The 24,752-nt window shown below is 39.1% G+C and overlaps 1 protein-coding gene across 1 annotated transcript; it reads left to right on the forward strand.

Moving 5' to 3' along the window:
* Positions 1-20,725: 20,725 nt before the first annotated feature.
* On the forward strand, positions 20,726-23,348 carry LOC136205134 (uncharacterized). The gene is made up of 2 exons (XM_065995619.1): positions 20,726-20,871; positions 21,369-23,348. The coding sequence occupies exon 2, from the start codon at positions 21,581-21,583 to the stop codon at positions 23,213-23,215; it is 1,635 nt and encodes a 544-aa protein (XP_065851691.1). The 5' UTR covers positions 20,726-20,871; positions 21,369-21,580; the 3' UTR covers positions 23,216-23,348.
* Positions 23,349-24,752: the final 1,404 nt, after the last annotated feature.

Consider the following 24,752-nt stretch of genomic DNA (forward strand, 5'->3'; position numbering starts at 1 on the left):
AGCATGACCAAACTCCTAGCAAGAGCCCCCACGCTGATCTTGTAGCTTCGTCGAAAAAGAAACAAGAAAAGGATAAGGGGAAAAAACCGATGGAAAGAACTTACTCACTGGTATACAACAGTGTCAGAGGATACAAGGTTGACCATTCACGCTGGTTCTTTGATGGGTTCGTAAAAGCTGAACAACCCTTCTGCGAATGGATCTCTAAAAATGGCTGGACCGCTATTTTCCAATCCGTGAAGCTACCTACCCAGAACTAGTAAAGGAATTCTACACAAATTTGAGGGCCGCTGATGATGACAGGGATTACATGGTCACCAAGGTCAAAGGGAAATAAATCTTTGTCAATCCTCCATATCTTGCTACCCTGCTCAAGTTGACCAACAAAGGAGCCAAACTCAGAACCACCAACGACCACACCAAAATCGAATATCCCACTGAGTTTTGCAAACCTGCCGGTCATGTAGGGGAAATCGCTAGCACTTCCATGGGTCAAAATCAGAAGATGGCCCATTACATCCTGACTAACTTCCTCTTCCCAAAAGTCAACTCCACATCCTCAGCATCAAATTTTGAGCAATGCTTTATCTGGCATATGCTGACCTACAAACCACTCAACATGCCGGTCTTTCTCATTGGTGCTTTCCAACGAAGCACTGGCACTCTTAGGTTAGGCTCACTGATCATGAAAATTCTAAAAGACTACCAAGTGAGTCTGGTAGAGGAAATCAACGTCTGGGGAACGGAGATTTCAGCTGGCATACTGTTCGGTTGGCCTACGACCAACCCATCGTGCCCAAGAAAGGAAAGGGGGCCACGGTTATGGAAACTCGAGGCATGCTGACCAGAGAAGGGAAGAAAGTAAAGCAAGCTCGCACTGACAAAAAGAGGAAAGCTATCCAAACCTCTTCCAAAGACGTTGATGATGTCCCGAAAAAGATTCGGATTGTGTCCAAAGGAAAGAAAACAGAAGCTGAGCAAGGTCAGGATGGACCCAAGTCAGCAGAAAACCTCAAAAGGCAAGTTGAGCCCGAGGAAGAAAAAGAGGACACTCCCGAGCAGCCTTTGAGAAAGAAGAAGAAGATCTCCTCCGGGTTGAACCCTATTGATGCACCCCCGCTTGACGTCGTCATCTCTGAAGACTCACACTTTGTGAGAAGTCAAGGCATTGATCTCGAAAAAAACCCCCACTGACCAAGATGAAGAAGGGTTAGGTAATCTCAGAGGTCAGTTTGATGTTGAGGAGACAATAGTTGCTGAGCCTGTACAGACAGTTAACGCTGAGCCGGTTGAAGAACAAACTGAGCCAACAGTGAACGCCCATGCTGACCTAGGGCTAAATTCATCCTCTGAGTCTCTTGACTCTATTCCTGCTGATCCCTCTCCTCCAAAGGCTAAGAAATTCAAACGGCTCAAGAAAAAGGCTCATAAATCTCCAGTTATTGACCTTCTAGATGATTCTCCTCTACGAGATCCCATCTCTGACCTTACTACTGACGAGGCCTCAGCGGCATTCGGTTCCGCTGAGGCCGACTAAGGGATAAGTGTACCCCGTCGTTATCAAGTAATAAATCTGGAAAGTCCAGGTATCGAATCCACAGGATTTATTTACTACAAGTATCGAGCTACTTGGTCTCAGGTGTTATCTAGGCTTTGTGGGTTTTGAGTTGGTTTTGTTTAAGTTAATCTACTCCTAGTTGAATTATGCTACTCCTAGCTAAATTATCTAATTCTAATTACATTATTCTACTCCTAATTAAGTTATTCTACTCCTAATTAAGTTAAACTACTCCTAATTAAGTTAAACTACTCCTAGGTGATCTTTCACTAATGCAATTACCCGAAGGGACATGGTATGAACGATAATAATGAAGATAGATTATTAGGTCAACAGATTAAAAACCTAATCTAAGTCACTTGTATTCAAGGCGATTAACCCTACTTACCCTCCTGAAGTCTCTAGTGCGTGATTCCTTTGTAAGGCCGAAACTAGGTCTAAGGCTTAGCAATTTGGGCTTAATCAACTAAGAGGACGTCAATCTCCTAGGCTCTGACTAGGTCAGATTCAGCTCACAATATGTGCCTACTAGATTTTGGGGCTTTTGAATGAGTTAAACCAATTGAATAAAGTGTAAGACAAAGATTAAACAAATAATCATAGAACAAAATAAGAGCTAAGATATTATTAAAGGCGAAGAATATTGTCACGAGATACAATTAGCCTGGATTCATAGACTGTATCAAAGAGTACAAACAAGGAAAGATAAAAGGAGATACGAAAATCCCTTTCAGGGAACCTGTCTACTATGCAGCCGGCTTCCTAGGTCTTAAGGACGGACCTTGAATATTCCTCGGTGAGCGGAGCTTCGAAGGTGCTTCAATGGAGGTTGAAGGAGATGGAGGAGGTGGAGAGGAATCTTCAAGGGTGAAGGCTAAAGTAATTTACAATAATGAAAGATATCTAATTTACAATTGGAAAATCTTATTTATAGACGCGGTTCGGGCCCTCTTTCTGACCTAAGTCGTGTCCTTTTGCAGGTGGGAAGTCGTTGGAGTCAACGTGTCTTCGTGGGGCCGGGAATCAGTCTTTTTGACTGATTCCCGCAGGTCAGCTCGCCACGAGCTGGCATGCAAAGGCCAGTTCGTCGAGCGGCAATGCCCGGAACGCCCGTGCGCATTTGTCGAATTTCCCCTAAACGCGTTTTTCATCCGAATTCATTCCTGCATATGTACGAAACTCCAAACAACATTAGTCCAAGGGCTAAATTGACCCGCCGATCGCTCATTTTAAGTAAAAACTCCATTTGGTGCGACTTTTGGCGGATCAATTAGCTATAAAAGATAATGGAAATCTGACGTACATGTTATTTTGGCCATATTTGCCTGAAATTACCAGAAAACGAGCCTAAACAACCAAAAGTTAATAAAACATTTCCAATTTCTAACTAACTCACACAAAGGCATATAAATGCGAGAATTGCTCGCTTATTCACGAAATAACGCTAAAAACCGTCCTAAAACCGGACCCAAAGATAGGGGTTTTTGACCCCTATCAAACCTCCTCGTACTTAAAATTTACTTGTCCCTAAGTAAACTAAAAAACTAAACCCGCAATCACAAGCAAGCTAGAAAACCTCCTGGTTTGACTAGGTGCTTGACACAATTTCGAGCATCTGTAATTACATGCATTCGGAAATACAAAGTAGAGGCACGATATCCAAAAGCCGCATTTCAATTATCACAGGTCATATGTTTAAGAAAAAGGACACATGTTCAATTAAACGAGCTTAAGGGGATAGCTAAGTAAAACACCTCACCATAGGTAGTTCACTCGATTCACACAATTTTGGTGGCTAAAGTGTTTACTCTCGGCTTATGTTCTTGCTTAGGATTACGTTGATTTTGCACATTCATCTGAATTCCTCTACTATGCTATATGACTCTGATGATATCAAAAACAGCCTCGAATTGGGGTTGTAATGTGGTTAGAGGGTTAAAGGTACAACAAGGGTTAGGAGTTCTAGCGCTAGAAAAACAAAGTTTAAAATGACTTTAGCAAATTGGGAAGTGATTGAGCTTTTTATTCACATATATTTTTCTGAGACGTTCTAGTTTTAAGACTTGGGAGATATGGTTCTCCTTCTTTTGTTCGTCTCTTTTCTTTTCTGTTTTTCCTTTTTCTCTTTTTTTTCTTTTTTGGATAGTAACGCTCAGTCACTTCTTAGCCTTTTGGCTTGCTACTATGATGCCATAAACAAAGATAAAGCGCTAGAAGAAAATCAAAGGCTCAATGTGAGTTTTGCAAAAACTCGGGTTAAGTAACAAACCAAGTGATGGTTTGCAAAAATTGGGTTAGAACGAAAGAAAAATCTACAAACTACAAAAATACAGGCTCAAAGGGGCTTCCTAGAGTAGATGAAAAAGAGAAAATAAGGTAAAGAAAAAGGTTAATTCTAATGAGGCTGATTCATCGTTTAACATCTCAAATCATCGCATGTAGGTTCAACTCAGTATTAGGTGCAAAATCTATAATCTTTCCACAAGTCAAAGCATTCACACAAAAATGTCAAGAAAAAGAGCTTTTTGATGTTCGCTCTTAGGCTCAAATTCAACTCACAATTCTTTGGGTTTCAATTTTGTGCTTACTAGTTCTCCCCAAACTCAAGTTTAATATCACATGCCTTCAATTCTTAAGTTATCTACCTAAGTAATGATTTTAGCATTTCTTCAAAAGTAGGGTCTAAGTGCAAACTTTAGCTCATGCTTTTACAGATACAAGGATTGTGTCCTACACCTAAACTAGTTGTCATGCAATTTTAGATTCGGTTCTCAGTCCTTAAGGAAAAATAACAAAGTTTAGATTCGAAGGAGGTTCACGGTTTTAGGTCCTAAACACGCAAAAACATAAATAAAACCCGAAAATGCTAAACTAAACTAGACACGGCGCAACAAAAATATAAAAATTATACAAATTTTTGTAAGTTTGTCTACCCCTCCTCCTCATACTTAACTCATGCAATAAGTTCCAACATTTCATATAAAACACTAAAACGCATGTGAAAGAAGTTAGGGTGGAGAAGACAACTTACTGATCGGTCGGGGGGTATGTCCATGGCATGTTGTAGCGCTCACAGTAGTCTTTCGCTATATACTCAAGGCCTGTAAGTCTCTGATCCATGTTCTGTTCAAAATTGGTAAATCGTTGGTCCATTTGTTGAACAGTGTTAAAGGTTTGGAGGTTAAGGTCCCTCATCTCTGCCATCATTGTGTTTACTGCTTGGAATTGGGCCTGCATCCCCGGCTCTTGATACTCCGTGTGGTCCTCTGCTGCTGTAGCTGCAGCTTCGTCCTCCTCAGATTCTTCTTGCTCTTCCTCCCTCTGTTGTGGTGGCTTCCACGCTCGTTTCCGCACCCTTCCGCTTGAGCTTGCTCCTCCAGATGGGTCCCTATTTAAAACTGCACGAAAAGTAGATCTTCCCAAAAATTTGGAGTTAAGCAATTGAGGGTGGAAACCCTCTTCCTCGATGTCCAAATCTTTGAATGGGTCATCAAGGAAGTGGGTTACCAAGTATCCAAGCCCAAGTGAGCCACGTTTTCTACTCGTTTGGCTCTGAAAACCTTCAAAGATAGCTTTCACATTATCAATGGGTTTATGGTTGGCCACACACCACAATATAAGCAATTCTGTGCTCAAGACCTTGTTGCTCTCATTTTTGCCTAGCAAGTTGTGTGCTACAAACTTGTGTACAAGATTCAACATTGGGTCTAGGAGAGAGACCAGACTAGCAGTGCGGGAGTCATAATCTGATGACCCCGTTAATTGGTACCAGGCTTTGCTCATTGTCATGGGTTCCTCAAAACCCGACACTGCTTCAGGGGAGTTATAGATTCCCATACAAGCTGCTATCACAGTCTCACTGAGACGAAAAGGTTTACCGTTCAATCTGAAGGAATATTTATTAGTTCCTATAGGCAGTTCCTTTTTCAAGGTGGTCAGAAATTCCACGGTGTAGTTATCATATGCTAGAGTCTTTTTTGTGGCTAGGTGATACCAGCCTTGGAATTTTAGGATTTCCTTGAAATCCTTTTCCAACCCTAGAGACGCTAGGTATTTCTGATCAATAATAACTCGGGTAGCATGGTCTTGCCTAGAAAACCGATCGTATAATAACGCCTCACGCTCATTAACTAATCCAAAAGGAGGATTATACTTAGCTTGTAAGGCTTCGCTGAATTCAATATCGGAGTCGGCATCATTGTCAACCACGACCTTAGCTTTACCTTTCCTGCCCATAGCACCTGAGAGGTAGACCAAATGGACTAGTTAGAACATATTCACATCGTTGAACCTAAATTCCCAAATAACCAACCTATATGCATAAGTTGTAGTTTAGAAACTTAGGGACCAAAAGTATAAGTTTTCAGTCCCTAAGTATTTTACCCGTAATTCCAAATCCGTGAAAAATCAAAGATGCCCAGTGACCAAAGTGTGTCAAGAACGTGAAATAGAGTCTTATTGACAGGTTTTCAGCTATAAACTGAATAGTTGAACTTTGAGCTAAAATGGAGATTTTACCCAAATTGAGCAATTTCTCCAAAAATTCACAAATTAAGAACCCAAACCATACCCAAGGCACATATGGATCATATGACATCGTAGATTGTAAGAAGATCAAGAAATAAAAGTAAATAAGTGATTATTTGAGCAAAAAGATAAAAATCCCCAAAACCTAGGGTTATCTCAAATTTCAAAAACCAATGTCCTAAACTAAAATCTAATCCTAGAAACATGTTAGAAATAAAAAATAGATAAGAATCCATACCTTGTTTGTTGAATTCGGGTTAGATTTGTGGATTTGGGGGTTAGGTTTGTGAAAAGGGAAAAGGAGAAGAAGAAGAGAAGGAAAGAAAGAAGAAAGTGAGGAAGGGGATGAATAGTCATCCCCTAAAAAGTATGGGCCAAAAATATGTGTTTTTTTTTTAAACAAAGTATGGGGGCGCAAAACTTGACAATTCAACAATGACTATGAGAATTATGAAAACAACAATCAAAATTAACAAAAAGGGAAAAGAAAACTGCAAAAATAATTGTTCAAGTTTTGAATTTAAACCGGGGAGAACCCGATTTCTCCCCCTTACTCAATCCTTTCTCAGGATCTTCGGATTCTTCTCCGTTGTGCTTGGGAGAGAACCCTGTGGCCTTTCCTATCTGTCCCTATTGATTTGGGCTACCTGATTGCTCAGATCCTTGCAGAAGGCTTCGTTATTAGCAAGCCTAGCCGAAATCTCTTTCAAGAGAGTCACCACTTCGTCAGATTCCTTGGAAGGTTGCATTGGCCCTTGGTTCTGTGGTTGATATGGGGACATGCCAAGTCCCTGCTCTCTGTGTTCCTGAACAAAACCACTAGGAGGTCTAAGCACATTCTGGTTTGAATTTTCGTATGATAGGTTCGGGTGCTGAGGCCTCCTATAGTTGTTGTTGTTGTAGTTGTTGGGGTTGTAGTTGTTATAGTTCTGGTTGTATCTCGGTTGCCCCCCAACATAATTGACCATCTCCACCCCATCTCCAGCGAAAGGGCTACCTGCCTGACAGTCCTTTCCATGGTGGTCGCCGCCACAGTGCACACAGGTGGGAGGTTGGCTGAATTTAGCCAACAGGACGTCCATCTTCCTACTCAGATCCGCAACAACCGGATTTTGTTCTTGTTCTTCCACAGCAAACACCCGCTACCTTGTCGGGCCAACGAGTTTTTCCTCTTGCCACTGCACACTCTTCCTAGCCAGCTCATTAATCATGTCATATGCCTCTGTTGCTGTCTTCCTAAACAAATCTCCACCCACTACGGAGTCTACAGTAGCTCTGTTAGTGGGTGTCAAACCGTGATAGAAGACGCTTACCAATTGATGTTTAGGTATGTCATGATGAGGGCACATGCGCAGCATTTTTCTGAATTGGGTCCAAGATGTGTGGAGCGCTTCGTGCTCGGGTTGGTGGAATGAGGTAATCTCACCCTTGAGCATCGCTGTCTTCGAGGGAGGAAAGTAGTAGGACAAGAACTCCTTCTCCAATCCTGCCAAAGTGGTGATTGACCCGGGCTCCAGTGTTCTTAGCCATTCCAAAGCTTGCCCAGTTAGAGAAAATGGGAACAACTTCAGCCTAGCGGTATCTTGGAGAACCCCATTTGTTCTCGCAGTGTCTGCGCACATTAGGAAGCGATCCAGATGATCATTTGGGCTCTCATGTGCTTCCCCTCCAAACAGTCTGGTTTGTTGAATCAAGTGAATTATGCCTAACTTGATTTCGTATGTGTTGGCTGAGATATTCGGGGCAGCAATGCCGGACAGGTGCTAGTGTCGGTGTGGTGATAAAATCTCACTCATCAAACGAGTGTCAGTTTCCGGTCCGGTGTTCTCGGTATTTCGGTTGTTGTTGGTCTCGGCCATCTTGATAGGTTTAATGATCTCGTCTGGCTTGATAGTTCCAATCTGTTTGCTCCTGCGAAGAGTACGTTCAAGTTCAAGGTTAAGAGGGACACACGGTATTCCCGCTGATCGCGTAGGCATATGCTGAGAAGAAATAAATACAAGAAATAAATGAAAGCAGAAATTTTCCCTATGGAAGGAAAGTATAAACATCTAGTACATTTCCCGCTGATCGCGTAGGCATATGCTGAGAAGAAATAAATACAAGAAATAAATGAAAGCAGAAATTTTCCCTATGGAAGGAAAGTATAAACATCTAGTACATTTTACAGCGCTATCATACAAGATCACACAATTTTACACAAGTATTCTTATCGGTTTATATTGACAGATATAGACTGGTGTAAGCAAGTACATGGTACAAACAAGTAAAGATAAACAAGTATGTACAAGTATGAGTCAAAATATGAACAAGTATAAGCATAAATATAAACAAGTATAAATAATATAAACAAGGATATTCACAAAAAGAATCGTATATAAACAAGTGTATGTATAAACAGGTATATGTATAAACAAGGAAAGATAAAAGGAGATACGAAAATCCCTTTTAGGGAACCTCTCTACTCTATAGCTGGCTTTCTAGGTCTTAAGGACGGACCTTGAATATTCCTCGGTGAGCGGAGCTTCGAAGGTGCTTCAATGGAGGTTGAAGGAGATGGAGGAGGTGGATAGGAATCTTCAAGGGTGAAGGCTAAAGTAAATTACAATAATGAAAGATATCTAATTTACAATTGGAAAATCTTATTTATAGACGCGGTTCGGGCCCTCTTTCTGACCTAAGTCGTGTCCTTTTACAGGTGGGAAGTCGTGGAGTCAACGTGTCTTCGTGGGGCCGGGAATCAGTCTTTTTGACTGATTCCCGCAGGTCAGCTCGCCGAGCTGGGCAAGCCAGCTCGGCAAGCTGGCCTCTAGCTCGCCCGAGCAGGCCCCTGAGGTTTTTGACCCCTATCAACTACAATGCAATTCAAATTCTTCTCCAATGCCACTAAGCTTTCTCCAAGGCAACTCTAGAAAAAGCAAGCCTCTGTTTCTCAAGCTGAGGGACAAGCCGATCCCAAGACTCTAGAAAATCTAATCTTTACCAAGCAAGTGCTTGAAGTTCCTGCTGGTCAAACCACTAAGTCAGCGCAGGACAAGTCTGCTCGAGTCAGCTTTGAAATTCCTCAATCTCCAACTCTAATTCCAGCTGACACTGAGCAAGTAAATAACTCTGAAGATCAACCTCTTCCAAATCCTCTAACGCAGAACACAAACCAGTCAGTTCCTGCTGGTAATCTAAGCAAAAGTCCAGTCGCTGACCTCGCTGGCACATCTGCTTCTGGACAGCACCAAACACCTCCTCCATCCGGTGCTTCTCATATTCCGGCATCTGGGCCACAAAATGATGAATCCTACGCGTACTTGCATGCTGCTGAGTCTGGACACCGAATCATCTACTCAGCTCAAGCCCTACTTCAGGATATTCATCAATCCAATACCGACGCCGCTGGGGCTGATCATGTTGAGCCAACTCAACTTTCCTCTGTCACTCAGCTCTTGACTGAAATCAAAGGTCTCAAGGATCTTCTGAGTGTCATGACATCTCTCCAATCTCAACAACCCAAGCAGGAATCTATAGTAAAGCTGGCTGAACTCCAGCTGACAATGGTAAACCATATGAACTCTCTCAAGGGTCAACTCAACAACTTGTCAACTGTGAACTCAATGTATGCAACCTCTGATGAGGTTCAACAACTTTTTACCCAGCTAAACGCTGAGCAGATCAGAACGCGTGAGTTAATCTCCTTTTCTTCCCAGTGTTCCATTGAGCAAATAAATGAGGCAGTCCGCCTACTCAACTTGAGTAAGGAAGAAATGGAAACTGACCAAGTCAAGACGAATGAACTTTTGCAATACTCCCAAGCCACCTTCAAGCATATGCGCCACACGAATGCTCAACGTCAGTTCTATGACTCGGCTTTGCTCAAGATGTTTCATCAAGCTTATGCCATGCTGACTGACACTATTACCTGGGTAGGCAAATCCCAAGAATATATTTTGAGTATGCTTAGTGCCTATGTCAGGATTCCCGGCTCTGTCTTGGACGATGGTGTTCCCGTTTTTGATGGCCTAAGGGAAAACACGAAAAAGCTTAAGGCGTATTCCGTGAGGTTAACTCGTGCTGCTCTCAACGACACTTTCATTCCTCCTCCGCCCGATGCTGGCAAAACGGGGGAGAAAGAACAAGCTGATAGAACTCAGCACAACTCAACGGAAACAAAAGGAGCATCTGGTAGTCAACAACAACCAAAGGGAAAAGGAAAAGTTAATACTGCCCAAGTCAACAGGAAGAAATTGTTTGGCTAGATTTGCTAGTTTTTATTCTTGACTTGTAATTTTCTCTTATCTGGCATATATTTTGTCTTGCTGACTATCTATAAACTTATGCATCTCTTATTCAAAATTGACTAATCTTATGTGATGCTTACTTACATATTGTGCTTTATGCTGATCTGTCTTAATTAAACAAACAAACAAAAGAAAGGAATATACTCAGTACACATTAGACTTGATACATCTGCTTTGATAATGTTTTCCCATAACTCTGATATCAAACTAACCTTGTAACAAAACTGAGTAAAAATGTATTCCACACATTGACCTCTTCTGAAAGCTGACCTAGGCTCATCTGAATTAGATCTTGGAAGGTCTAGAACTGAACTAAGTCAGTATAAGCATGCCTTAATTTTACTCAATTAAATCTTAGAAGGTTTAGAGTTAAGTTAAGTCAATAGATGCAACCCTTACGGGGGAGTAATTTCAGAAGCATAAAATTTCAATCATGGGGAATCTCAATACTGAGTTCCATCAATTAAATATTTTGCCAACATCAAAATGGGGGAGTTTGTTGAAACACCTTTCCACATGATTTTGATTTGACAAAATTATTTAAGTTAATCCATGATTAAGGGACAATTAAATTTAAGTGCTTTGATTTAATTGTACTAATATGTTTGTTCAATGTTGAGTATAAATATAAATGCAAATGGAAATAAAAAGTAAGACAGGACGAAGTCAGCATGAGAACACAGCACAAGCTGAGTGGAATGTAACTCAGTGTGACAGAAGATAAGTCATCTTCAGAACAGAAGCTTAAAGATCAAGCTAATCAACAAAGCTGAGTAAAACAGAACTCAGTATCAAAAGTAGTGAAGCCTTCTTGAGAACTATATCTTGCAGAACGAAGCTGACCATGGAAGCTGAGTAAAAGAGAACTCAGTATCTGAATTGGCAACAATCAAAGACAGCGGTTATCAAAGTCAAAATGAGTGATCTTCAGGACAACACAAATGACCCGTTTGCTAAAAGACAAGATCCGACAACTGTCTGCACCAATAATAGAAACCTTGGAATTATGCAAAAGCCAATTTCGAGATGCATGGGTCAACTGTTCGTTAGCTAAAAGACGAACTAGCGCAAGAAGATGAAACCTGCGAGAAAAAGACAAACCTAACGACTGTGGAATTCAGACGACAGGATTGGCCTACAAATCCGAAGCTGACCAGAACATGTCGCCGGAAGGAGCCGTTTGAATCCAACGGATAACTCTAGATTCAAATCATTAGGCTTCAGACTACAACTATAAAAGGACAAGTTCATTCCTGGATCCTTTGCCGATTGTGAAAACAAAAAGAGAACAAAAGCATACATACAAAAAGCACATCAATACAAGAAAGATATCTTACACCAAATTTCTATTCCTGTGTAAAAGCTAGATTGATTTTGTAATCATCTAAAGTGTTCTTCATCTAAAAAGAACAAATCTGTATCAATTGTAATAGTTGAGAGAGTGGTGCTGAGTACTCGGTTTGGTACTCAGTGGTAGAGAAAATCTAAGTGCTGGGTTGTAGCGCTTAGTGGAGTTGAGTAGACGAATAGAGGACGGTACTCTTGCATATTCAACTGTCTTGTAAACGGTTTGTGCTCTACCTTTAAAGAGCTCAGTATTGGATTTAAAAAGCCCGGAGGGATTCTGGGGATTGGACGTAGGCGGAGAGGCCGAACCAGGATAAGTCGTGCTGAGTAATTTCTAACTCTCTTTCAATATATATCTGTATGTGTTGCTTGCTATATTTACTCAGTATATAAATTGCTTAAGCTGACACTGAGTAAATCAGAGTGCTGAGTTGGAATCTGACCACAAAAGTGTCATTTCCCAACTCACAAGTAAAACAGTTCTAGTCAGTATCTGACTAAAGCCGTCTTACGCTTCACTCGGCCGTGCTGACCAAAGCTGAGTTGTGAAACTCAAAGAATTAAATTAAGTCAGCGTAATTAAAGAGAAAAAGTTACATTAGTTCTTAACCCCCGCCTTGGAACTAATGACACGGGACCAACACAAAAATCAAGCAGCTTTAGGACCACCAGGATTTGCAGCTCCACCACCTCAATAGAACCAGAACCAAAATCAAGGGCCGGGACCCAAGAGTGGTATGGAGGAAAAGATTGATGCAATGGTGAAAATTCTCGAAACTATGAAAGGCAGGTTAGCCAACAACGAGGCCTTCTGCAAGGGCCTAGAGACTCAGATCAGCCAACTAGCGAAGATGAATTATGAGCGTGCAACAGGGAAATTACCGCCGAACAACGAGCCAAATCTGAGAGAAAGAACACCAACAGCACCCTGAGGGGGAAGGACAATCTTAAGCTCTAAAGACTAAAAAATCGAGCGCTGTTGGGAGGCACCCCAAATATGAGTACAATTTTGAATATTATTTTTACTTTCTTTTAATTCAGTTATCAAACTATTTTATTCATTAATTTTTCTTTATTAGGTCCGTATCATTAGTTTTTTTCTTATTTTTAGCCTTTTATTAGGTTTAGTTTAGATTTGCAGAATTTTTATTCTTAAAAAAAAAAATTCAAGCCCTTTCGGCCTTGTCTCGGCGAGACAATAACTTGTCTCACCGAGACAGGGGGCGTCTCGTCGAGACGTCCCCGGGGGGCCACAGTGGCATTTTATTATACCACTATGTCTCGTCGAGACACATAGGTGTCTCGACGAGATGAGCCGCCCAAGACTATTCTTGGGTGGCTCAATGAGGGGTTGGCCGAACCAACCCCTCCAAAAACCCCAAAAACCCACGTTTTTAACCCATTTACCCTTTTTAATAACCCACCTTCTCCCCTACCACTACCATAACTCACCTTCTCTCCATCTCCTCCAATTAATTGCTCTCTCTCTCTCTCTCTAAACCCTAACCTTCCCTCTTCCATCTCTTCATCTCCCACCTACCCATATAACTTCCTAACTCCCATCTTCTCATCTTCCAACAATTAATACTTCCCACATCCCTAACCTTTCACATATTTAAACTCTTTAAACCATTCAAACCTTCACCACTTCTTCCCTTACATCACTCTTCCATTTCTTCATTTCCACCCATCTCCTTCAAGGTCTTTTGGTATGTAAGTTTTAATTTGGTTTAATTTTATTATGATTTTGGCTTGGGTTTGATTGTTGGTCTATTAATTTGATTTTGAGAAAATTATGGATTTGCATGTTTTAGGGATTACCTTGCTAATTCTTCTAACTCGTTTTGTTTTTGTTTTGTGCTAATTGTGTTAGGGGTTAATTTTTGCTTGCTTATTGTTTCAATTAAGTTTTTTTTGTTGATTAATAGCTTTTATTGAACAATTTCACTAATTTCATCTTTTAGGAGTTTTTGTTTAATTATAGAAAGTGACTTTAGTTGTTTTTGCTATTTTTGTGTGCTTGTATTTTCATTTTTTTGTAGATACTAATGGCAGATCCAACCGGAAGACGCCTCCGCCGCCGAATTGATACACTCCCCGAGGAGTTGGAACCAATCCCAAGATCGGTTCGTGCCCGAGTTGTTGAGGATCCACCCCGCCCTCCTACTGTCCCAACACGAAACGCCAACCTACATCACCTATGTGTGCTTTCACAAAGGTATAAATGTCCTTTCCTATTACTTTCTGTAGACGAGGGTAAACTGTATAAGAAAATAAAAAATTAACAATGTTCGATCCCTCGCTTTTTTGATTGGGACTGGTTAGAAACATGTGGGTTACACGAGCGTGTTAACGCTCTTTTACGAAATATGGGGTGGCATGTGATTGATAGACGTCGTCGTCCCTTGTCTCCTTTCTATATCTTAGAGTTCTACACAACTCTTAGATATGAGACAAACGATGACGGGGATAAAATTTTACATTTCCGTTTTAATAATACTCAGTATGCTTGGGATGAGGAAACATTTAACACGACCTTCGAATTTAAGGAGGCCGATGTTACTAAATGGGAAAAGGATTTATCCCACAAAGAGTACTTCACTGAAATATCTAGAGAGGCTCGTTACAGTAATTCCACTGCCACGAATAAGAGTCTGACAGACCCAATGGACCGTCTAACGCACAAATGGATATCATTTAATCTGTGTGGTCAGAGGGACGCTGACAAGGTCACTGAAATGGACCTCCTTCTTTTGTGGTGTATGAAAAAGGGTCGTCCTTCCAGGATGGCCCACATCCTTTGTAGCCAAATGGCTAATTTCCGCTTCACTAAGCGGACTGCATTCCCATTCGGTGCTATCATTACACGCATGGCATTTTGTGAAAGGCTTACAGAGGAGTTGGCCCAAAAGCCCAACATTCCATTCTCATTACTTAGTCCATCTTATCTGCATAGAGCTGGTATTATTCACAACTCTGGTGTGTGGACTAGAGATTTTAAGGCAGGTGCAGGTACAGCTGGAGCTAGTTCTTCTGGTGCAGGTTCAATAAATCTGATGCAGACGAGTTCTGAGGAGGAAGACGAGGATTACCAACCAGGTTATACTAGTGATTTAGAGGAACGGTTGGATTTCAACAGCTTGGCGAGTGATATTCGGGGTTGGATGGATCGCCACCCCTAGGGAGTATTTCTATCCTATTTTCTTTCTTGCACTTTACTTTATGCTTCGCCTTTTGCCTTTCTGGAATAAATGCATATTGTAAGTGTGGGGAGGAGTGCAATAGGATAGAAAACTGTGGATTTCTGCCGTTTTGTGTGAGTTTGCATGTTTTTACTTTTAGTGTACTTTGCATGGCTGTGTCTGCGTTTATTTTTAGAGTCTTTGCCTGTGTGTTTTCAATTCTTAGGATTTCAGGTTTTTGCTTTTAGTTTTTAGGAATAAAAAGAATCCTAGGCAGTTGAATTTGATGCAACTAGCAAACCTGACATTACAATTGAAATTGTGCTTGAAAAATCTGAACACTCAAATGAAATTGATGCATGGAAAAACTTTTGAACAACATTTGAGTCTCCAAAGAGTATTATTTGCCTAAGATTGACATGGAACGACACGTTAGTTATATTTTAGACTCATTTTTAGGAACAATCGATCTCTTAGGTGTGGGATTACATTTATTATCATTATGCTCATAGGAATTGCATCCAATACTGGTTGAATGTTGTGTTATAATTGAACTTGAAGTGATTAGGCAACCTAGGTATAGCCCTTTGTGAACTTGAGCCTATTTCTTGTTTAGCCAAAAACCCTTGATAAATCCACTAGATAAGCCCCTTTTGAGCCTACATATACCCTTTTTCTTTGATTAGCCTTGCTACAAGCCCTTAGCCTTCTTAAATACCCTTTCTCACCCAAGTTAATTGACTCAATTTAGTTTTGATGAATCCTTAGACACACATCTATCCTTAAAATTTCCGTTAGCAATCATTGAAAGGTTGTAATTCTAATAGAAGAAGCAACACATTTGAATTTGACTCGTTGTCCCCTCTATTCAAAAGAAAAAAAATATGGTTAAAAACCAAATAAAAAAAATAAATTATAGAGGAACGGATAAAAGACGTGCTTTAATTGCTTCCCGAACGCTTCATTGAAACACCAAACAACCTTGAGCTTGAACTATCTTACACATAGCGGAAAAAGTGTCCTTTTTGCAAAAATTCTAACTAGTTGAGTCATTAACCTTTTGCCTAAAATTCCCTTTTTCCTACCCCAACGTTTAGCCTATGTTACAACCCTTAAAGATCTATGATCTCGTTTAATTGTAATGCGTAATTTCGACCGGATGGATGATGCAATCCCAACATGACCATTTTGTGCAATAAATTGTAGAGTGTTTACCAGATACATCATTCACACCCAAACACTTGAGTGTTAGAGCGACCGCCTATGAGCTAGCAATCTTAGTCCTCGTCTTTCGTTTTCATGAAGTGTTGGTCGATAAAAAGCTAATTAATCAGTTTTGGAGACTCGTTTGAGGTTCACTTTGTTTTTAATTGCAACTTGAGTAGTCCAAAATTGTAAAGATTATAAAAGTTCAATGGATCCTTATCTCTGTACGGGAGCTATTTGTTGATTTTTCGCTGTTTTGGATTCTGTCTTGCTTGAGGACAAGCAAGATCCAAGTGTGGGGAGGTTGATAGCTCCCTATTTTATAGTGTTTTTAGGATTGTTTTAGATTGTTTTCGCTTTGTTTCCATTTGATTTCAGTATCATTTTGTTAGTTTTTAGTTAAATTCAGCATTTTCTGTTATTTATGGCATTTTCGGTATTTTCAGGGATTTTCAAGACTATTTGAGCATTTTCGAACCAAACCCAAGCCTTTTGGAGCATTTCCGGGCTATTCAGGAATCGTTGGAGCACTTTTGGGATTCATCAGGGACCATTAGAGCATATTTTGAAAGCTTAGGGACCAAAAAAGACAAAAACCGGAAGTTTTGCCCCATTCTGGCGCCTGTCTCGTCGAAACACTTATGTGTCTCGTCGAGATAGGGCCTCGTCTCGACGAGACACAACCTATCTCGACGAGACGAGGTGGGGAAAGGCGCAAAAATGCCTTTCCCTTGCTGAAATCTCGAATCATTAGCATGAAAACCCCTTTTTAATTGTAGGAAATGCCTATTGTACCCCCGAGAGACCTAGGGTTTCGCCCTATCTCTATAAATAGGGAGCTAATCTCAGTTCTTCAAGAGATTAGACATTTAGATTTCTATTAGCTTTCAGTACATTATTTTCCAGCTTTAAATTCAGTTCAGTTTAGCTTAGCTTATTTTTAATTGAAGAACAAGCTCAACGGGTGGAGGATCTACCTTGTTTACATTGTAATCAGACAAACGGGTTTTGGAATTTCTTTCTCCTTCCCTTTTATCTTTATTTACATTTAATCAAGAATGTCTTCCATTATTCTTATTTACATCTGTAATATGATTAGTTTGTCTATGAGCTAATCCCTATCCAATCTAGGATGGGGATGAAATTGGTTAAATGAATATGTATGATTAGGGCTTAGGGTTTATTGTATTCATTCTTGATTGATCAGATTATGCATGCTTAATGCCTAGATAATGCCAGGAATAGGATTATTGCTAGAATGAGACTCGATGACGATCAACTAGCCTGTTTTGTATATATATTTGTGCCTAATGCCTATAAACCTAACATAGATAGGATTATAGATAGTTGAGAACCCGACCACGAAATTGTCTATACTGAATCTATGTTAATCTGACATCGCTAGAGACCACTAGGAGTTTGGCTATGTGACTGGGCTACGACTTTAGTCTTAATTGTCAAAGAAACTAATGCTTTGCATGACCTAGGGTATATGCCTAATCAAGCCGTCACCCGAATGCATGTGAATAGGTTAGATGGATCTTGATCACATTTGTCTTTCTTGCTAGGACAATTACCAACAATCACTAGTAGAACATAAACCTGAAGTCCTAAAACCCATACTTAGGAGTTAACTAATGAATTCCCTATCCTAGGTTGTAACCTCCACTGAATCACAATCCACCCTGCGACTTGTTCTGTTTATTGCTTTCCTTAGATAGTTGTTTATTTTATTTGTTTCAAAACCAAATCATTATCAACTCCGTTAAATAGATAGATTTACCCTTCGAATTTGCTAATTAGGATAATAGTCTTTGTGGTTCGATCTCGTGCTTAGCACATTATTACTTGTTGCGATAGGATACACTTGTCCTATTAACTGCTATATATTCTACGAGCATCACTGGACTCACAAGATTGAATGAGCAATAACTCTATTGCCTCATTCAGTGTGGCCACACACTTCTCAGCTTCACTAATCAAGTGGTCGATGATATCTACTCTATCGTAGGAGAGTAGCAATCCCCACACTTCATTAATGATTTTAAGCATGATTTAAAGCATCCAACTAAACCCATACTCGGCATCTAGTCATGGGTATGACATGTTAGGCCAATGATCTAAGTATAATGTATCTCATTAGGCCCTAGAGTGATTTTGGGTCTAAGGACTCAATTATAAGTATTAAATGAGAAACACTTATAGCACTATTACCATGTGGCATTCTCATATCAGATTATTCTAAAAAATTAATCTTTATTTGGTTTTTCTTAATTCAGTCAATAATTAATTGAATGTTGACCCTGTTTGGTAAATAGTTGTTAGCTGTTAGCTCATTACATTAGTTGTTAGTTGATTGTCTTTTTGGTTAATTGATTTGACTACCTATTTTTGTAAACTTGTTTAGTAAAGCTTAGTTGATTGCTAATACATGTTTGTATAAAATGACAAATAAAGACATTGATATTTTATGACTATTATTTTTTTTTAATAATTCATATTCTTAATTACATTCTAAAACAATGGCATATACACGTGCTATAACTTAGGTCTTTATAATACATAAAAATATATTTAAACAATGAAACTATCCTTAGGTTTTTACTAATAAAAGTGAGAATTTCATCTATAACCATAATTTGTTCTAAAAAAAGAATTTCATGTTTTTTATAATTTAATAATAGAATTTGAAATTAATATTTATAAATTCGATAAAAATTTTGAATTTTTTTTGTCTAATTCGTATAAAAGACGATATATTTTTTTAATTTTTTTTCACATCTAATCATATGTTTGTGATTTGTTTGTGATAAAATGACGCACGTGCGAAGTATAAATGACAAGATTCATGACAGAAAAGACAGTTTGATGAATTATTTCTCAAATTGATTCAATTGATCAACGTTATGGTAAAATTATTCTTGACTTCCAACGTTAGGGGTAAAATTGTACAATTTTAGACATTAGAGTTAAAATTACTCCCGACGCAAAACGTTAGGGGTAATTTTACACCTTCACCCTTTGAATCGTTAATCTTAAGATTAATTAAGTGAATTACTATACCTAGCCACACATAGTCTCGGGAATAGACCGAAATACCCTTTGGCTAAAGTTTCAAAAATCTCAAAACCTCTCAAACACCCTAAACTCTATTCGATCAAATCCGGACTAATTTCTCAACCAAAGTATGGATCGTGAGAGGGGCGGTAAGGCAAAGCATTAATGGTATGATTTACGGTTTTTTTGTCGATTTTTGGTACGTTTGTCAATCTGTTCGATAAATTTTTTTTTTGCGGAATCGGAGGTGGGGCGTGAGCCAATCACGCCCGCACCATAGGTGCGACGCATGAACATTACGCCGCACCACATGTGCGGGCGAGATAGCCTCATGCCCGCACCTATAGTGCGGCGTGATGTTCATGCGCTTCACCATAGGTGCGGGCATGAGGCTATCACGACCGCACTTGTGGTCCGGCGTGATGGGCTCACGCCCGTCCCTATTTGGGGCTTTTTTTATTTTTTTAAAATAAATTTTATTTAAGTTAATTTTTTGTTATTTGTTTAAATTAATTTGATTATAATTTTTATGTTATAATTGTTAATTGTTTAAATTAAATTAATTTAATTTGTATGTTGTAAATTTTATTTTGTTTAATTATAATTAAATTTAGTTGTTGTAAATTTTATTTTGTTGAAATTTTTATGTTGTAAATTGTATAATGTTAATTATATGTAAATTTAGTTGTTGTAAATTATATTTTTGTTTAATTTAATTTTAGTTAAATTTATGTTGTAAATTATATATTTTTAATTTAATTTTAGTTAAGTTTTTATGTTGTAAATTGTATAATGTTAATTATAGGTAAATTTAGTTGTTGTAAATTATATTTGTTTTTAATTTAATTTTGTTTAATTTTTTACGTGTAGACGCAGCGGGAGACTGTCGCGGGGAAATCTATCCCGTCATCAGTTCGTCGTCTAGATATGGACGCAGAGGAGGCTCCACTTATTAGGAGAGAGATGGATGAGTTTATGGACTCGTGGCGCCGGACGAACTGATATCTGTTTTTATTTACAATAACTTACTGTATAACTTCACATTTTAACACTTTTGAGATTATATGTACTATTTTATATTTATTAATTAATTTTAGTGTTTATGTTGCTAATTTTTATTTCTAAAAGGTTAATCCGAGTAAAAGCTTATTTGTAAAAGGTTATTTTTTATTTGTAAAAGGTTAATTCGAGTAATCCGCATTAAATCGTTCATTCCGCAATAAGCCGTATAATCCGTAAATTGTTTTTTCCCCTCCCAGACACGCGGGCGTGAGGTAATCACGCCACACCACATGGTAAGGCGTGATAGCCTCACGCTTCACCATGTGGAGGTGAGGCGTGATTATCTCAGGCTTCACCTTTGTGGTGAGGCGTGATATACACGCCTCACCACATAGCGAGGCGTAATTACCTCACGTCCGCGTGTCGGGAAAGGAAAAAAGCCTCCATTTCCCGCCCCAAAAGCTCTAAGGGTTTTTTCGTCCTTTCACGTGACCATAGCTGTCAAATCGGGACACATTTATCTACGAAGGCTATGGACGCGGCAACGATTTTGAAAATTCTGTATTTTCATTTCAATTTTGGAACTTTTCGTTGATTTGAAATTGTATTTGATCAGGCAGGATTTGGTCAGACTTTCTTTCTTTCTTTCTTCCTAAGCATTAAGCATTGTGGCTAGCCAGCAACAACGCATCTGCTCTCTCCGGTAAGAACTTTTGGTTTTGTTGCTTTTCAATTTCAAGAGATTCCGTTATCTCCTGCGTTTTCTTTTCAGTTTTAGTCAGATTGATATTTCCTCTTCTCAACAACTCTTATTTTTGGGTTCGGTTGTTAACTTTATTGTAATCTTCCTTCTTTCGGTTTTACTTTTTGCAATTAGTGTATGCTGTCAAGTTGTTATCTTTTTTTTTTCTTTTTCTTTTTTTTTGTGATTTTGAAACCAATTAAGGAACTTAAGAAATTGTTTGGCTTCTGTTCTGTGGTTGTTTTGGGTCTGGACAGTTTCTGTTTCATTTCTATGGTTTTAATTTTCCCTTATGTGATACTGCAATTAGAAGCCGAGAGGGAGGACTCAATTTTATGAAAACTTGGATTTCTATATTACTGATTTTTTAGTTGGCAAATTCTAGCATTCCTTTACTATTCATTGTTCCTCGTTATTACCCTGTAATCTTACTAATTTCCTTAGACTGTTACTTGCAGTACTTAATTGCATGGTTTTGCAAAATCGGTGATGAAAATTCTGAGCATGATAGGATTCAGTCTGGTTTAGCACTATACATTTTAAAACCAGTAGCCAGTTTGGAGTTTTTCAAAATAGCAGATGGAACAGCTATCTTGAAGTTAGCCAATCATTTGGGAAAAATAGCTACCAGCCGTCCCAATAGCTAAACGAAACACCACTTTATGGTAAAATGGTAGGAAACAGTAATGGAGAAGGCTTAGCAGACATCAAGGAAGAATACCTTGTAAATCTGACTGAAGATGGTTTTAATAATGGTAATGACAAGAATACTGCTCTTGACAATTCAACTTCTAGAAAGGCACTGCTAGACACTGAGTATCCTAATTTAGGGAAGCAAGAAAGATTGAAAGTGATTCCTGCAAGACTTACTATACTGAAATTCAATCCTGATGGCAATTTCCCTTCTCCGTCTGCTAAATTCAGGCAGATGGCGGAGAGAAGAGATGAAATATCCCGTTCTGTGCCTTCTTCAACGAGTCAAGGTTTTCGGAAACGCATCAATTTAATTGTGGCTCATAGAATTGATTGGGAATCGGTTTGGAACATCTTTAGAAGCTGGGTAAAGAAACCGTTTAACATGGCACTACTTTTATGGATAAGTTGTGTTGCAGTCTCAGGAGCAATCCTTTTTCTAGTAATGACAGGAATGTTAAATGGTGCTTTGCGGAAGAAAACACAAAGAGAAGCATGGTTTGAGGTTAACAATCAAATACTGAATGCACTCTTTACTCTTATGTGCCTGTATCAGCACCCGAAGAGGTTCTACCACCTTGTGCTTTTGTGTAGATGGAGACCAAAGGACATAACAACACTCCGAAAAATCTACTGCAGAAATGGCTCTTACAAACCGCATGAATGGGCTCATATGATGGCTATTGTTGTTTTACTTCATATAAATTGCTTTGCTCAATATGCTTTATGCAGCCTCAATTTGGGATACAAAAGATCTGCAAGACCTGCCATAGGTGTCGGTATCTGCCTTTCGGTTGCAATTGCTGCTCCAGCAATTGCAGGAGTCTATTCTATTGTTAGCCCTCTTGGCAAGAATTATGACTCCGAATTGGATGAAGAAGCACAGAATAAAACTCTGACCGGTAATTCTACCAGCCAGATGTCACTGGAGAAGAGATTTTCATCCGCGTTAAGAAATGACCAGCGGATTGTTGAGCTTTCACCGGTTTGGAGAGGGGGATTATTTGACATTTGGGATAACATAGCTATAGCATATCTTTCTCTCTTTTGCGGTTTTTGTACGTTCGGTTGGAACATGGAAAGGCTTGGGTTTGGAAACATGTATGTTCATATTGCCACTTTCCTACTGTTGTGCACTGCTCCCTTTTGGATCTTCAACTTGGCTGCACTCAATATTGATAATGAGGTTATCCGACAGGCCCTAGGATTAACCGGTATAGTCCTCTGTTTGTTTGGTCTGCTGTATGGTGGATTTTGGAGGATTCAGATGAGGAAAAGATTCAATTTGCCGGAAAACAAAGCATGCTGTGGAAAACCGGGTGTTGCAGATTGTGTGCAATGGCTTTGTTGTTGCTGGTGCTCGCTCGCACAAGAATTTCGAACAGCTGACTTGTATGATATTGTGGAGGACAAGTTTTGCAGGAAAGAGAAATATGAGAAGAAAGAGGCGAGTCTTCCCCCTTTACCATTAGCCCACGATGGAGTTGTTGAGTATAGATATAAGGCAACATCTCCGAGTCCAAGCAGATTTGAGAATATTATGAAGCCTCCAGTTTTAGCATCAATGAAGGAAATTCCCAAACAAAACACAGGAGGAGGTCAGCTACATTAGTGTTAGGCATATGCTGTTTTTTCACTTGTGTCAATTGAATCGAAATATATCTGCCCTTAGCTGTTATTCTTATGTTATAAATCCCAAATGATGTAAACACAAATTAAACTTCCCAATCTACAAAATATTCTCATGTGTGTTCGTTCGACTGTAATCTGGACATGACAATTTCTTTTTTTTAGCAGCAATTACATCAATTAAAAAAAAGAGGTGGATAAACCCACTTTCCATCAACATAGAATTGATAGCCATATTCGAATAAAAGAGATAGCACAACCTACTAAGAGCATCCTTGGTGGGTGGTAACAAACTATACGTACCACCTAAATAAAGTTACAACTTCAAATGACATGCCATTAGAGTTCTTCTAACATTTTTATTTTAAAAGGTTAAAAAATTAAAATCTAATTAATGAAGAAGGACTCAAAAGTAAAAAAAAAAAACATAATTAAGAAATAACAGATAGAAATTTGGGCCCACCATGTGAAGCCTACTCTTCTTCTTTTTGAGTCCGTGTGATCTACTCTCCATTAAAAGCTTTTGAAATTGAATGGGTATGGTGCACTCTCTATCAAAAGCAATTTTTTTTATTTTATATGTAAACTTATTGGTTGTTACCACAGAAGATAACGAATCAAAATTAGACACAACCTCTACAGTGATTGGTTGTGTCCAATTCATGAAAAGTAACAAAGAAATGGTAAGCACCAGAGATGCTCTAACTCATTGGAAAAAAAAAAAATACAATCATCAATGATATTCTCTAAATAAGAAAGGTCAGTCTTGGGCAGACAAATGGCATTAACAACTAATTGACAATCAGATTGAATGTTATCATTTTGCAACCCTTTAGATTGTATCCTGATTTAAGGCTTTCTTGACAGCCATGACTTCAGCAACAACATGATTGTAGAAACCCTTGAAAAGCAGCAGAACGACCAAAGACAAAGGAGCCTAGGTGATCTCGAAGCAAGAACCGAAAGCAACAATACTCTTCCTCCTTAAAGACCCAAACATCTACACTACAAGCCAGGACGCCTTCATTCGGTTTTTGCCAGGAGAGAAACACTGAAGCTTAAGAGCTTCGGCTGCCTGCCATTCAAGAACCAGACTGCCACAACAGGAATATCACACTTAAGATCCCAAACATTCCTATTCCTATGCAATGAAAACTACCAGAGAATAAAACGTATCTCACTCATCTGATCATTTTGAATGGAGACAAGGCTAGCAGACAACCAACCCACGCAACTTAGGGATGCGTACAGAAATCAATAAAACCGAAAAATTAAATCGAAACTGGACCGAAAATAAAGTTAACCGAAACCGATGGACTAGTGTACGGTTTTTAATTTTTAAAATAGTGGTTAATGGTTACGGTTACGGTTTTTAATTCCAAAAACCGCGGTTAACCGAAACCGATCGAATATCAATTTTTTTTTTGTAGGGAAAAGAAAGTAAAGACAAAACAAACACCACAACAAATTAACCCGGGATTAGCCTAGGAAAGCTAACCCCCACAGTATCTTCAGAAAGC

This window comes from Euphorbia lathyris, chromosome 9, assembly GCF_963576675.1.
Source record: "Euphorbia lathyris chromosome 9, ddEupLath1.1, whole genome shotgun sequence".
In the NCBI taxonomy this organism is placed as follows: Eukaryota; Viridiplantae; Streptophyta; class Magnoliopsida; order Malpighiales; family Euphorbiaceae; genus Euphorbia; species Euphorbia lathyris.

What these genes read in the sequence shown, in the direction of transcription:
- LOC136205134 (XM_065995619.1), top strand. Translation starts at nt 21,581, where the DNA reads ATGGTAGGAAACAGTAATGGAGAAGGCTTAGCAGACATCAAGGAAGAA.